Genomic DNA, 15,511 nt, shown 5'->3' on the forward strand with positions numbered 1-15,511 from the left:
TGGAAATTGGTAATTGCCATGTGTTGAACCAGTCCACTTTTGCAGGGCTATCCCCAAACTTTCTTCCGTCTTCCTCCTATTTTGTCTGACCTGTTTTTGTTGGTTTTAAGGCTCTGGACACATTACCACAGCTAAACAGTGCTAAAGTGCATATGCTCTCTGTCTAAAATGTATTGGTGATTGGCATATTTGATTTAATAGTAAGTCCCTAGTAAAGTGCACCGCTGTGCCTAGGGCCTGTAAATCAAATGTAAATAGTGAGCCTTCAGCACTTATTTTGACACCCGAATAAGTAGCCTTGCAAACATGTCTCAGGACTGCCACTGCAGTGTTTGTGAGTGCAGTTTTATACTGCCATTTCGGCCTGGCAAGAGCACCCACTCGCTAGGCCCAAACATTCCATTGTACTACATGTAAGTCACCCCTATGATAGGCCCAAGGAAGCCCCATGTGCAGGGTGCAGTGTATTTAAAATGTAGAACATGTATACTGATGTGTTTTATATGTCCTAATAGTGAAATACTGCTAATTATGTTTTTCAGGACTGCAAGGCATATCTCTCCCATAGGGTAATACAGGGATTGCCTTTAAATATATTTTAAGTGTAATTTCCCTTGGGGGCAGATAGAGATTTGGAGTTTGGGGTCTCTGAACTCACAATTTAAAAGTATATCTTTTGGTGAAGTTGGATTTTGAATTGTTAGATTGAAAATGCCACTTTTAGAAAGTCTGCATTTTCTTGCTTAACCATTCTGTGCCTCTGTCTGTCTGTAGTATACACGTCTGGATTTACTAAAAGTTGGGTTCTTGTACATTCACTCTAGACAGTCACACAAAGGGAAGTGAGGGCTGCCTTACGTATCCTGATGGCCATTCACCAGGCTGATGGGCCTTCCTGAGCTAGAGTGGTGGGATAAGTTGTCACTGACACCTGAATAGGGCTGTGCCTGTCCTCACACAAGGCTGTCTCCACCCCCTGTAGTGTATCTGGAGCCAGGTCAGGGAAAGGCAGAGTCTTGTGCACTACAAAGACTTTCCTTTGAAGTTTTCCTACTTCAAAGGCAGAAAGGGGTATACTTACTGGACCTATGACACCTCAAAATCAGAACACTTCTGGACTGAGGACATTCTGCCAGGAAGAACAGCTAGATGCTGTAGGAAGGACTGCCAATCCGACTGTTACTTTGTTGTGCTGGCCTGCTGCTCACTTCTTCTGTCCTGGGAGTTAAAGGACTGGACTTTGCTTTCTACATCCTGCTACCACGGTTCTCCAGTACTTGTGTGTGCTTGCCTACTGTTAAGAAGTCTCAGGGACATCCAAGACTTCACCTGCCAGTACTTGGGCTCTTCTGCTGAGAGTCCTGACTCGCCAAGTGATGCCAAACCCAGTTTCTGGGCTGCTGGAAGTGCAGCCTGGTTATCTTAAGGATAAAATCCATGCATCCACTTCACCAAAGTAACCATAACTACTGTGAGTGCTGTTTTTTTTGTTGTTAGTGCCTCAGTCTCACCCTGGAAAATACTGTCATATTAGTAATCAGACCATTGTAGGGCAACAGGCAAAGTGCAGACTGCCCTTTCTGTTGCATCATGGTGATTTATGAAGTTGATGGACTGGATATTTTCCCCACATTCTAAAATTAACGTTATACATGTTAAATAACTGCGCTGATTCCTGACAACTTTGCTGCCGGCCCCACTGCTCATTGGACCAAACTAAATAAGTTCTTCTTAATTAGAATCTCAATTGTGCTATTGGTGAATATTAGACCTGGCTTGTTCAGCGGGTTTATCCCTAGACTTTTTGCTTTTTGACCTCCTGTTTTTTTACCCTTTTTTGGTTGGCCTTTTGACTGTGGGCACTTTACCACTGCTGAACAGTGCTAAAGTGCACATGCTCTCTGTGTAAATTGATATTATGGATCGATGATTCCTTGATTGTCATATTTGACTTACTAATCATTTCCTAGTACAGTGCACTATGTGTGCCCAGGGCCTGTAAGTCAAATGCTGTTTGTGGGCCTGCAGCACTGATTGTGCCACCCACACAAGCAGCCTGTAAACATAACCCAGGTCTGCCATTGCAGTGCCTGTGTGAAGTCTAGTACTGCCATGTCGACCTGGCAAGTGCACCCACTTGCCAGGCCCTAACCTTCCCTTTTCTTACATATGAGTCACCCCTAAGGTAGGCCCAAGGTACCCCTGTGGGCAGGGTGCAGTGTATGTGAAAGGTAGGACATGCCCGATGTGTGTGGCATGTCCTGATAGTGAAATACTGCCAATTTCGTTTTTCACAATTGTAAGGCTATCTGTCCCCATGGAATAGAATGGGGAGTTTGCTTATAACATCTTATAAGCCTAACTACCACTGGGAACAAGGTGGGAAAATAAATGTTAGTATGCCTGAACTTGTTAAAATGCATCTTTTAATGAGGGTGATTTTTACATTCTGTGTTTGAAAATGCCACTTTTAGAAAGTAGCTATTTTCTTGCTTAGTCATCCAGTGTGCCTCTACTAGGATGTGTATTGACTGTCTGGATTTGGAGTGTCAGGGGCTGGGGATGTGCAGTGGCTCCAGAGAGTCTGTATGAGTCAACAATAGGCTGAATAGGCCCGGTCTGCATTTAGAGTGGTGAGAGGAGTAGCATCTGCACCTGAATACTCAGGCACTCATAACAAGCAGACTGGATGACGGAAATGCCTCCTACAAATCCCTGCTACGCAAACTCCAGACCATCCACAACACATCTGCCAGACTCGTCCTCGGCATCCCATGACATGAGCACATCACCCAACACCTACGAGACCTCCACTGGCTCTCTGTTGAGAAGAGAGTAACCTTCAAGTTACTCACCCATGCCTACAAATCCCTCCACAACACTGGACACAAATACCTCAACGAAAGTGTCTCCTTCCACATACCCAAAAGGAACCTCCGCTCCGCCGACCTTGCCCTAGCAGAAACCCCACACATTCGCAGAACCAGAGTGGGCAGGAGAGCCTTCTCCTACATCGCGGCCACAGCCTGAAACGAGCTCCCAGTCAACATCAGACGCTCCCCTACGCTACACACCCTCAGGAAGAGTCTCAAGACCTGGCTTTTTGGCTGAACCGGAGCTGCACCCCTTCCCGACAGCGCTTTGAGATCCTCACAGGTGCTAAGCGCGCTTTAAACCCCCTGATTGATTAATATGGCTGTGCCTGCCTTCCACAATGATGGCTCCGCCCCCCTGTGATGTGTCTGGAGCCAGGGCTCACACTGACAATGGAGGTTGTTTTGCATTTGCAAATTGCCCCCAGAACTGGTTTGGACTGGGCCCAGAACCCTGGGCCAGGAGAGAACAAAGAGATTTACTGTATAAAAAGAGGGGTCCAGACCTCAGACTTTTAGCTCACTGCTGAACAAAGAAACCTGCCAAGAAGAAGAGCCGGGAAAGCTGGATGAGGAGTACTGCACCTGTGATGTGTGCTGTTGGGGTTGGCCTGCAGTGGTTGCTTCTGTCTTGGGCAAGGAATGGAATGGACTGTGCTTTCATCATCCTGCTGTTAGAGTTTTCTCTAAGGGCTTGAAGAAGAGCTTGCCTCTTGTTGGAAGTCTCAGGGATAGATAAGACTTCAGAGATCACTTCTGGGAATCAAGAGGAACCTTTGCCAAGGAGAAGCTGAGGAGGAATTCTGCCCCAGTGCTCTTTGCTGTCTGGGGTAGGCCTGCAGTGCTTTCTAGCTGCCAAGAAAAGGAGAAAAGACTTTGATGTTTGCTGTGTCCCCTGCTTGAGGAAGATCTCCAAGGGCTTGAAACCGAGCTTGCCTCCTGTTTCGAAGTCTCAGGGACACAAAGACTTCACCACCAGCTCCCATAAACTTCCTTGCTGGGAGTTCTGACCTGCTAAGAGGTGCCTGCTGTTTTGGAATTTTGGAGGTTGTTTTCTGCTGGGAGCTGGGAAAAGTAACGCAACTTCGAGAAACGCGACGTATCCGCACCTGTTTCCGACGCATCGCTGCAGAAATCATCGCAATGCCTGCCCTCTGCTCAAGAAATCGCTGCACGCCACATCTAGTGGCCCAATCTTACAAGTCTGGGATCACCGCACCGATTGCTACACATGGCCTGCTGTGCGGCTGCAATAACCCACACATTGTCACGGATCGCATCAAGGTGCCAAGTCTCTCACATCAATGGGGGACACAGTAAGAAACCGACGCATCACCTCCCCACGCAGTAAGAAACCGAAGCATCACCTCCTCTCAGGTAAGGAACCAACGCATCATCTCCCATATGCAGCAGTAAGGAACCAACACATCACCTCCCCCGGAAAAAGGAACCTCCCCTGAGTGTAAGGAACCGACGCATCACCTTCCCTGCGACGCTTTTTGTTTGTGTGCGAGACGCGTCCAAGGTACTTTGTGTGAAAAGTGTTGCATCTGCAATTTGCTTTGAACAGAACTATTTCTACCATTTGAAAGTCAGATTTGTATTGCTGTATTGTGGATTTTTGTTGGTTTGGTCTTTTGTTTAGATAAAGATTACTTATTTTGCTAAACTGGTGTATTGTCCATTTGTAGTGTTTTCGCTGTATTGCTGTTTGTGTTTAGAAATGCTTTAAACACTGCCTCTTAGATAAGCCTGTCTGCTCATGCCAAGCTACCAAGGGGGTGAGCAGGGGTTATTTTACAAGTGTATCCCCCTAACCCTGTCTAGGAAGAAGGGTCCCTACTTGGAAAAAGGTACCTATCTCTTCCAACTAGAGACACCCATTTCTAACAGTGAATGTCATAACATTTTAGAGAATTTTGTTGGAAACTGTGTAATCAATAGTCATGTTTGAGCTCCCTATTTATTTTTGTTTATGATATGGGAAATTGTGTACTTAATCCAGTTTAAGTAAATGAATGAGATAGGTGCACTTGTCAATACAGGACTTCATACCTCTTCTCGTCGCTTCACAGTCTGTCCTGAGCCTTCTACTGATCAGATCTATAGCGATTACACTGTAATACCCCAAACAGGATGTATTAGCTGTCCTGAGCCTGTTTCTGTGATATTTGCTATGTATCAGCTCTACAATCACAATAACCACTGGAATTATGCCGCAGAGGAGTACTAAATTATGTAGCAAAGTTTACTAAATGAAATGACAAGAAAAAGCTAATTATGTGGCATAATGTCAGCACATTTTGTGCCAGTTTTACTTCACTGTTTTGAAAAATGTTTACACAGAAATATTGTCTGAATAAAGATTTCATCTCATTAGTACCAGTTTAACAACAGACATAAGCAATTGAAAGATGATAAGTTAAGCTTTCCAAAGGATCTTCCAGTGTGTATGAACGCGTCTCCATGTTTTTAACAACTTTTGATCCATTTGAGCTAGAAACAAAAAATATTTATGTTAAAATCTGTAGATTATACAGCAGATGATGGATTATGCGTCAAATCCATAATTATACAAAAAAACGCCATGCCTGCAAATAACCTAATTCCTGGGGAACTGACTATCACTTAGGAACTAATTTAGAGTTTGCCCACCCACCTCATTTAGAGAAAGGTGAAACATAAGTATTCCGTTGAAGGAGCCCCTGTTGGCTCTGTTGATGGAATACTTCCTCTGGTGGCCTGATTGAGTAAGCACCGCCTGAGGAAAGGTGGATGGAGTAATGCCTTTGTTTTTCTTTCTGTCACCACCACGAAAAATCTGGCAGTAAGAGACAGGAAAATAACAAAATGACCTTGTGTGGCCCTGTGTGACTTGGTAAATGCAGAGTAATGCAAGGCAGCACAAGTCGCTGTCTTGCGTTATTCTGCCCCTTGAAGGCGTTCCATGGGTGGAGCGTGAGTATTCTCATGCATCCACATTCATAGATTGTGTTGCATTCCTGGTAGACCTGGAAATGCATCAAAATCCTAAACCTCCCCAGGGGAAGCTTAACAAGGTGAAATGTACTTATTTCTCCTTGTGTTTCCTCTTTCTATGTATCCTGCATTCTTCTTTTCAGGCCAAGCTAACAGGTGTGCCAAGGTTTTCTTAATGAAACATGTACACCTCTACGAAATCCTCTGTCTGGGCATTGTGAGAACCAATCCACAGCTCAGCGTAGATAAACAATTGTGGCCTTGTCTTCCTCATACTCTGTCAGTGGATTTTCTTACACTTGCATGACCATTACATTGATTACTACTTTTCTAAGTTACAGACTTGTGTATAGAATTCAGTGTGAGTGGTGTGTGTAGAGTGAAGTGGGGGTAGTGGGTACAGAATGAAGAAGGTATGAGGAGGAGAAAGGGCTTGCTGTTGGTGGTAACAGATTGCCAAACACGGTCAAGAGGCTTTAACAAACTGCATATTTCCTGAGGATGAGCAGGTCTTACACTATTGAATTTTATAAGCTCTAGGAGCTGCTAGGAGGGTGTCATACCACTACAAGAGCCCCATACCACTTCCTGGATAGTGTCATCCTAAGTCTACTCTGTCTCGGGAACAGTGATCCTAGGAAAATTTTGTCTTTGCAACAATCACTCCAGTTCAGGGGCTTCGGGGGCATTATGTTATGTCCATTTGTTGCCTGCCATGCTTGTTGTAAGTGAAAAAGAAAAATTCCGAGATTGCAATGTTTAATTGTGTGATGATTTATTGGCATGTAATTTGACAGGTAAATTCCCTACATAATGTTTTTTGTTAGTAGAAGGTGGTGCCATCTTGAAAGATTCTCATTATTGAATGGTATTTTATGGAGAGGTCTGTCTTGAATTTAACTATTATGTTGAAACCCTGCCAACACCAGTAAGCGTCTTGTTGTGATAGGCATGCAGGGAGGGTGTTGTCCTTCTTGCTGTTAAGACTTGCTTGTGCACAAGATGTTAAAGGTGTCCCCAGCATGGGCTGTCCAGGGTACATGCAGGGGGGTTACTTCTGTGTGACCTTTCTTTATTGCTTGCACTACCTGTAAGTTGAAAAGGTGCTTCTGGCGGGTCAGCATTGGCATTTCCGAAGAGAGTGCATATTTGTTAATTTGTGATTAGTATTTGGTTTTGTGTGTAATAAAGTATGTTTCCTTTTTATCAGAAAATGCGCTGAAGGACAGCAAAGTTACCAAATTATTTATTAAGTATTGCTTGTTGTATTCCTAAATTCTGAGTGTGTGGCCTGTGGCACCAACTCCGAGTAAGACTTGGACTCTCTGCCTCACTACTCTGAGAGTCAAGTGCTAAAAAGTTTATTTGGTTTCCAGTTTTTTAGCCTGCTGTACCCAAATTATGCAGGGTTATAAACCCTAGTTGTTAGAGTTGAGGGTTACATTATTTCTGACTGCCTGGGACTCTCAGACCTAGATTTCTTACAAATGTTTTTTTTTAAACATTTGGTCCTGATCAATAGTTGCCCAGTAATGGTGGGTGGTAATTCCACACCCAAGGAAAACATTTCTCGAGCATCACCTAACGAATACCATGCAAATATGAGTATTTTGGAATGGCATTTGGAATAATATATGGGTTGTATCATTACGGCAACTATTTCTGCATGTTTCTGTGACAGTTACTGGACCATTTTACAAAGGCTTTTAGCATGTGAAATTATGCTAAGGTTTTATCACACCGTGTAATTTTGTGCGCAGTAAGAGCTACCACCTTGAAATTTTGTTTGGACCGAAAACAGGAGCTTTAATCCAGCACAGTTATCAGCCTACCAGTGGCCCATTTTATCCAGAGCCGTGATAAGGTCGGATTCTTATCTGATCTTATGTTACCATTCCTAGGGAATTCTCGGCCGACTGGATCTTTTTACCTACTGTGAAGTGTAAAGGGGAGAAAAACAATTCATTAGAAGTTAGATCAATGGACTAATCACTTCGGACTCGAAAGGATCATTAACTCCGATCAAAAGTTTAGGGAATTTATTACAAAGTCATAAATAACTGGACATACAAGCACCTCATGACGAGGTTAAAGAAATACAAGGGCACTAATACAAAGTTCATTCTACGTACCAATCTAATTTGGTGAAGCATAAAAAGAATAAGAATCTCCAGAAATATTAAACAAGCGATAACTGCTCCAACATCTAAATCAGTCTTCATTAGTACCTGTGAAGAAATCCATTAATCTGTCCCCACTCTATCACCAAGATGACATCCCTACTTAGCATCTCCAAAGCAAGATCAAGAAAAGGTGTCAGCTCGTGAAGACTTCCTAAGAAGTAAACTCACAATTTACGGGTAAGTAGCCAAAGCTACAGATTTGTTCTAAGTCTCCTTTCTCAGTATCGATCCTTTCCTTCTACCCTCTAACGGCTCTCTGCTCCATCTGCTCTCTCTACCCTCGGGGCACTGTCCCTAATACAAAATGCACAATAGGGTAGGACATGCCTATGGAACACCTCTTCTGGCTAGGTACCTCTCGCAGGTAATTTTCCACCAAACTTGTATTTCGTCCAACAACAGTTGGTATGTCCTTGGGTCTCAGGCTTCTTCCAATTATAAGCATTCCAGGATACACTGTTGCGAGCTGCCTCCATACCTAACTCCTAAAACAAAGACCATCAGTCTAACTAACAAAGACGGTGTCCTTGCACCTGCAACAGAAGCATGAGAACAGAAAAACCTTGCACGCACAGGCAATTTAGCTGCCTAACTCCAAATGAGAGCTCGACCAGGGAAAGTACATTTCGGGCCTACACAATTGAGTTAACATAAGAAACGCAAATATGCCTTTCATAGCAAAACGTGAACATTCATTTAGGCCTTTACGCATCAAGAATTACACGCATTAATAAATGTTGCAGCAGTAAGTACTACTCTTCATCAAGTTAAAGGCATGATTAATCATTACCTACATATGCAGACGTTAATATGGTGCACGTTTAAATCTAATGCATTACATTTCACACGTACTAATTCATTAGGCATTTGCAATGAACAACAAAGTTACATAATCACATTTAAATGCTACTTTGCTTTCTCAAATGGCACAAATGAAGTTTCTATTGAAGCACATGCACAAATTGTTAATACACAATTCTAATGATCACCTTTTAATACAACACGAGAATATATGCGGGTGCAGACTATCCATGATTATGATGCACCCCTACAATTTTCAAAACATCATGGCGCTTTATCAGTTGCATGAAGATTTCATAAGTTACTTGCATTAAATTTAGCTGAAATCTAGTTCACTTGAAATTCTTTATTTATGCTGCACCTGTTACTGGGTGGTCTCCCACTGCATGCATCACGCAAGCCTTCCTCTCTCCATGGTATATGGGGGTTTAGTACTTACTAGATAATTGGTGAAACAATACTTTTTACTATATGGAAGAGAGGTGACATAAATGAAGTCAACTAAACTAGCGAATTTTCTGTTAAAAGCAGACGATTTAATAATGTGTGCAATCCCTAGAGAAAAGCTTAAGTGCTTTACCTATCAATCTGAATAAAGATAGTAATTGCTGTCCTTCCAACAAAACAATTACATTTTATGATGGAACAGACATACCCGTAGAGATGGCACCCTGCCAATGTATTCGCAATTGTTCTCCTGCAGAATAATATATAGTTTTTTTCTGAACAACCAAACATATTCAATTCCAAAATGATTTTGAAAAAGTTTTAGATCCAAAATATATTCAGACACAAATGTTGTTGATTTAATGGCATGGTGTTAGTGTTAGATGAATTTGCACAGTAAGGAAACCTTTTGTTTGTTTATTTAAAAGAATTAACAAAATCAACATAAGGGCCTATCCCACAAATGTACTTTTGCTTTTAAACCTAATTTTACGTCTGCCAGGAATTCATAAAGGGATTCCTGGTGGGTGTAAACCAATTTGCTGTTGTACATTTCGCTGTAATGAGTGCGGAGAAATCAACAGTATTAAATCCCACTTGAGGGGTGTGAAGTGGGCATTTTAAGGCGTGGCTTGCCTTGGAGGCCCGGGAAAACCTGCAAGCATGAACCGTGTGGGCATTCACAGACTCTATTTGACTCTTTCTTTCCTAGGGTGAGTCGGAAAATAACTCGAGGTCTATAGTAATTCATCTTCCAGGACAGAAAGAGGAATTGATTAAGCCTAGACTTGCTGGGAGTGTACAGGAAGAAATATCTCCATTGAGAAAAATGTTGTGCTCCTGAAGGGAAACGATGTTAAATGACACAGGATGCTCCATTCCATATGTGTAGACTTCTACTATATGGAACTCTGCTCAGCAGGAAAAAGGAACCCTCAAAAATAATCGCATGAAATTCCCAATGAATACCTGGAAACCTGCGCCTGTCTCAGCTTTCCATACTCCACAGGATAAGTATCTGCTACAGGTCAACAAAAGGCCGAAAAACGCCCAATGCAAATAGTAGGCAATTTATAGCAACAGCATTTTTTTCAAAATTCCGGAGTACAATATCAATTGAGTATTGACACCTCAGATTTTAAAAATATCATGGAAAAATATTAATCAATTAATGTATGAAGACAATGGCAAAATAGATAAGACAACCCCTGAAGGGCCTTATTTTCATGTTGTTTGAGCATCTCTGAGCTTGCAACACTTCTAAAATCTTTGGGTTAATACATTTGTGGCATGGTCAAAATGTCTCAAAGGTTTAGAAAGTCCTACATTTATTCCAAAGAAGCATTGTATGTTTCAAGTAACATTGTAAAAGAAAAGATAGAATATTTCTTAGAACAAACTGATGTTAGAAATGAAACTTTAGACAGAGAAATAATGTGAGAGGGACCCTTATAAGCCAAAGGGATAGGGTTCCGTATTAAACTAAAAATATATATATATTCCCTCTGGGAAATCACCTTAATCCACATTCATCATACTTATAATAATAATAATAATAATAATAATAATAAGAGACATTTATAGAGCGCGCAGCTACCTCAACTGAGGTGCCCCGGCGCTAACGCGGATAACATCGTAGCCATGCCCTCAAACAACTAGTCTCAATGGGTAAACAGCCAGGTCTTCAAAACCACTCATACTCAGATATAATCCCACACACACATATATATATGGGTGCATGCTGACAACTGACATCACAGGAAATACACTTCCAAGGAATAAGACGCCAGACGCATTTCGGGAAAATCAAATCCCTTCTTCTGTGGCGTGTAGTGATGATGAAAAGAACGCGCTGGTGTTAACGCACAATTCAATTTAAACACCTGCCGCTGTATATATATATGGAAGCACACTTGAGACAATCCAGGTCCCAAACAAAAGACGGCACCCATGGGAATTCTTGCATAATGTTTTATTAAAGTGCAGAACCCCTCTCCCCGGCCAACAGACGCGTTTTGGCATTACCGCCTTCTTCGGTGTTATTATATACTGGCGGTCGCCAGAAGATAGTTATAGTTAGGACCGTGTTTCCATAGGAAATCCGCAACATTCTATTTTGAATAACTTTGGCGCCGATTGACAAATCCTCACGAAATTTTCAAAATAGGTGGGGCGCTCCGCTCCGCTCCTTCCCTGAAAGTCTCGGGGGGGATTCGTCAAGCGGGGGCTGAGAAAAAGGGGGGGTCCCAAAACGCGTTTTCCCCATGCATTTTTCCATAGGACCTTTAGTCCAAGCTGCAGCCCGAACGGCTGAACAGAATTACTTGAAATTTGGCAGAGAGGTAGTCCTCAGGTCAGGGATGTGCCTTTTGCAGGTCTGGTGTAAATCTGTTCAGTATTTCCTGAGAAAATAGCATTTAAATCAATATATATATTTATAGGCGCGCTCCGAGCGCGTACCGTAAGCTTACCGTACGCGCACGCTGCCGTGCGCGAGCGCGATTCTGATTGGCTGTTAGATCTTAGTAAACATTCGAATCGGTCGAAACCAGGAAATGTCGGCCGCCATTTTGTCTCTCGCAGTCTGAGGGGGTGAAAAACAAGGTGGATAACGTGAAAAGGGGGCAGGCTGGACAGTTCCTGACCCCCTAGCCTTGGTCAGGGGGTCCCAGAAGGACCCCCAAGGGCAAAAATGAATTGTAATTTTTTTACGAAAAATCGCGGAGTGCGCGTAGCGTACGCGCACGGTAGAAACGGAAAAATTCCGCGAACTACGTAACGTGGGCGCGGGGTGCGCGAAGTGCACCGTGCGCGCACGGTACGCGCACGGTGAAAAAACTTTAAATAAATAAATAAATACATAAATTAGCATTTAAAAAACCGTACAAATTCACTGAAAAAAACCATAGGTTTCACACACGTTATAGTTAGGAATTAGCATTTAAAAAACCTTGCAAATTCACTTAAAAAACCATAGGTTTCACACATGTTATAGTTAGCTGGGCATTTCACTCGTGAAAAACCAATGAAATTCCCCCGTTATAGTTAGGTCAGATAACTATAACTCGCGCGCCCGCAATCCAGTGCTCATGACGTCACATATTACATCACTCATGACATGGTCAGTGGCATTACTCATGACATCACCGATGACATCATCCTTGTGATAGAGTGGCGGTCGCGCGAGTTATAGTTATCTGACCTAACTATAAAGGGGGAATTTCATTGGTTTTTCACGAGTGAAATGCCCAGCTAACTATAACATGTGTGAAACCTATGGTTTTTTAAGTGAATACATATATATATATATATATATGGTGTGCCACTGCGCAGGTACCTGCATACAAAAATGTTTTATTAAAAATGTAGTTGATAGTATTAAAAGCAATTTAAAGTGCCCCTGCCCTGGTATATTGGTTTGAAAACAAGTTTATCTAGCAATCACTAAGTCATGTAACACGATTAAATTAATTATATGAATATATTACACATTAAAAGTCAAACAAGAGAGAGTACATAAGACAATACACTTTGTCATAAAAACTGTCAATCTGTGTAGAAAGTCAATCAAGGTAGGCACACAATAAATTCCCAATGTTTCATCTATTGTGCCCACATGTTCCACAAATTAAGCTTTAATGCGCTGATACGTTTCAATTGTCTCTCGAGAATTTACACCATCTTATTAAAGACCGTAGCAATAACTCTTGTTTTTATTGTAAAATTAATATGGGTCACCTTCATGTAGTTCTATATGAAAAGAACAATTACTACATATGCCTGTTATCCCTTCGATACTCACTTAGCCATCATATATTTCATAAAACGTCCTAACATTAACAACATTATAGGCAATAAACAATAATACAAACAAATAAAACAGTGAAATATCACTGTTTAAAAACAACACCATTAATTCGTTAAGCAAAGTTTTATGTCTGTATGCATTGTGGCACTATCTCATAACCTCAGATCTACTCACATGTAGCGCCAGGACACCTCCGGGTAACAGTTGCACTGTATAAATGTCATTAACATCGTGGCCATATTTGGGTTCTTTGGTTGTAGACTTGTTTATTACTTTACGCAATGCATTCTACTTACCTGCATTTCCTTTTCCTTTTAGGAATCAGCAAGACTCAACATTGCAAGGAATAAAGGTAAGGGAATAACTGTGTTGGTTCAGTATCCTTAACTGTGTACCTCTTAAGTGGCCTGGCGGTAACATTTGAAAGAAGGCTGCACTATATCAATTTACAAAGCACTGCAGAGTGATGTCTTCTGAATTTTAAAGAGGAATTTCTATGTACCGAGCTGGTGACATTTATCTGCAGCATTTCATGAAACTCAAGTTTAATCCAGGTATTGGCATTTTAAAACCGTTTGCTTGATATCAAACAGTACAAGCAAACTTGGGGAATTGTGCATTTGTTAGTCTTTGGTTTGATTAAAACGTGCAGGCGGGCCGCAGATCTAGGAAAATTAATGGTAATTGTGCCTGTTCAGAAATACAGTGTGATGTATCTCCCTCTGCATAGACAATAGGTGAAGAATACCGCATATGGATTATAGTTGAAAATCTATGAGGTTTCTAGCATCAAATTGACTTAAGAAGATATGTTTCTTTGTCAAATTAGCATTCATTCTCAGGTTTTCAGTTGGACCTACGGCCAATATGTTTATGAGTTTAATTGTGCATCCTTTTTTGGGCACAGCATGATTTAATTAGTTAGTCGTTGATCATAGGACTGGCTGGCTTTTCACATTATGATTGGTACGCCTCATGTGATCTCTGATAGGGTACTTCATACAGGTTTTCACCCTTTATGTGCCATATCTCTGGTTTTAAGATCAGGTTTATGCCCTTTACAGTTAACGTAGATGCAGTGTCTGGTGCAATATATTATTCTCATTCAGAATTTTTTAATGTTATTATCACGAGGGCATTACTAACTTTATGTGCTGAAACCACACAACTGTTTAATTTGATTGGATTAAATTGTAGTTATTTCTTTTATCCCTCTTCCTCGAATGTTTTGAAGAATAAATGTTGATCAACTGTTTGATGAGATGACGAAGCTTTACTGAAACACCACATGAACTTAAAAATGAGTTACTTAACTGATTGCTGAAAGTATCCAAAGATGTAAGATCTTTTGATACCGGAAATATTTAATTGAATTCCCCTTAATTCATATTTTACTCTTGAAAATGTTGTTATTTTTAACAAGGTTATATCTTCTCTTTTTCAGAATGTTTATAATCTTTATTTTTTTTATTTTACAATTTGTTTGAAGTAAATTAACAACATAAGAAAATGTCGACATTTATATTTCCCAGAGATTTTTTTAAACTTGTTAATACATGATTGTTGAAAATCTGTGATTCTTCGTATTGCTGTAACAGAATCGTGGCTGTGGCTTGTGCCGTTTCAGTGATCAGCATCTTCCAGCCGCAGCAAGATTTATCATTGTTATAGGACCACTGATTTTCAAACTAAGTATTGTTCACAAAGACTTTTGATTCATACTTAACTTTCAGGCTGTCAGGGATCTTCCTTGCTCTGCAGTACTCAACACTAAAAATACAATGAATGAAGTTTTCTATTTTTTCTTTATAGTAACTGTTTTTCCTAGTTCCTCTTTAATGGAACTGAATGGTTTTTTTTTAATCTTCCACAGTCATAGTTGGGGAGACACTAATGTTTTAAAAAAAAGATTTCTCTCCTCACTAATGCAGGATTGTGAATTTATTTACAAATTGTCACAGTAGAGGAGTATGTTAGAACATCTTAAACAGAAATGTCGCCTGACATTTAGCATACAATTTGTCTGTCAGATGGCATTTTCACAATGATATTCTGGTTACACACCCACAAAAATACTTGTCAACCAAGGGCCTGGTACATAAAAAAAAAAATTGTGTGTGGAATGTCTGACACTTCAAACACTGGAAACCATTTCAGTTTTCAAGGGAGAGGGTACAGGCAAGTGGGATTGGTTCTGCCTTGCAATTCTAAATTGTATGCACAAATGATTTGTATACATTTTGGCACCCACAAAGGAGGGCATGCAGTAACAATGTAAGAGGTCCAATTTGGCAACTTCCACTCTTGTTGTGCAATCTGCCGTTATTTAGGAGGTGCAGACTGACCTCATAGATAACTCAAAGCACTCCCCGATTTCTCATTGAGGCCCACTGCAAATTGAAACGTTGAGATGGTCTGTT

General features: G+C 41.1%; 1 protein-coding gene across 1 annotated transcript in view; it reads left to right on the plus strand.

The window, feature by feature from the left end:
- The window catches only part of FSTL4 (follistatin like 4), a 2,149,215-nt gene that overhangs the window by 218,909 nt on the left and 1,914,795 nt on the right, over positions 1-15,511 (plus strand). Inside the window, exon 3 of the mRNA XM_085618028.1 lies at positions 13,410-13,443. Within this exon, the coding sequence (XP_085474154.1) occupies positions 13,410-13,443 (34 nt within the window). The remainder of the gene's footprint in view (positions 1-13,409; positions 13,444-15,511) is intronic.

This window comes from Triturus cristatus, chromosome 7 (genome assembly GCF_964204655.1).
Source record: "Triturus cristatus chromosome 7, aTriCri1.1, whole genome shotgun sequence".
In the NCBI taxonomy this organism is placed as follows: domain Eukaryota; kingdom Metazoa; phylum Chordata; class Amphibia; order Caudata; family Salamandridae; genus Triturus; species Triturus cristatus.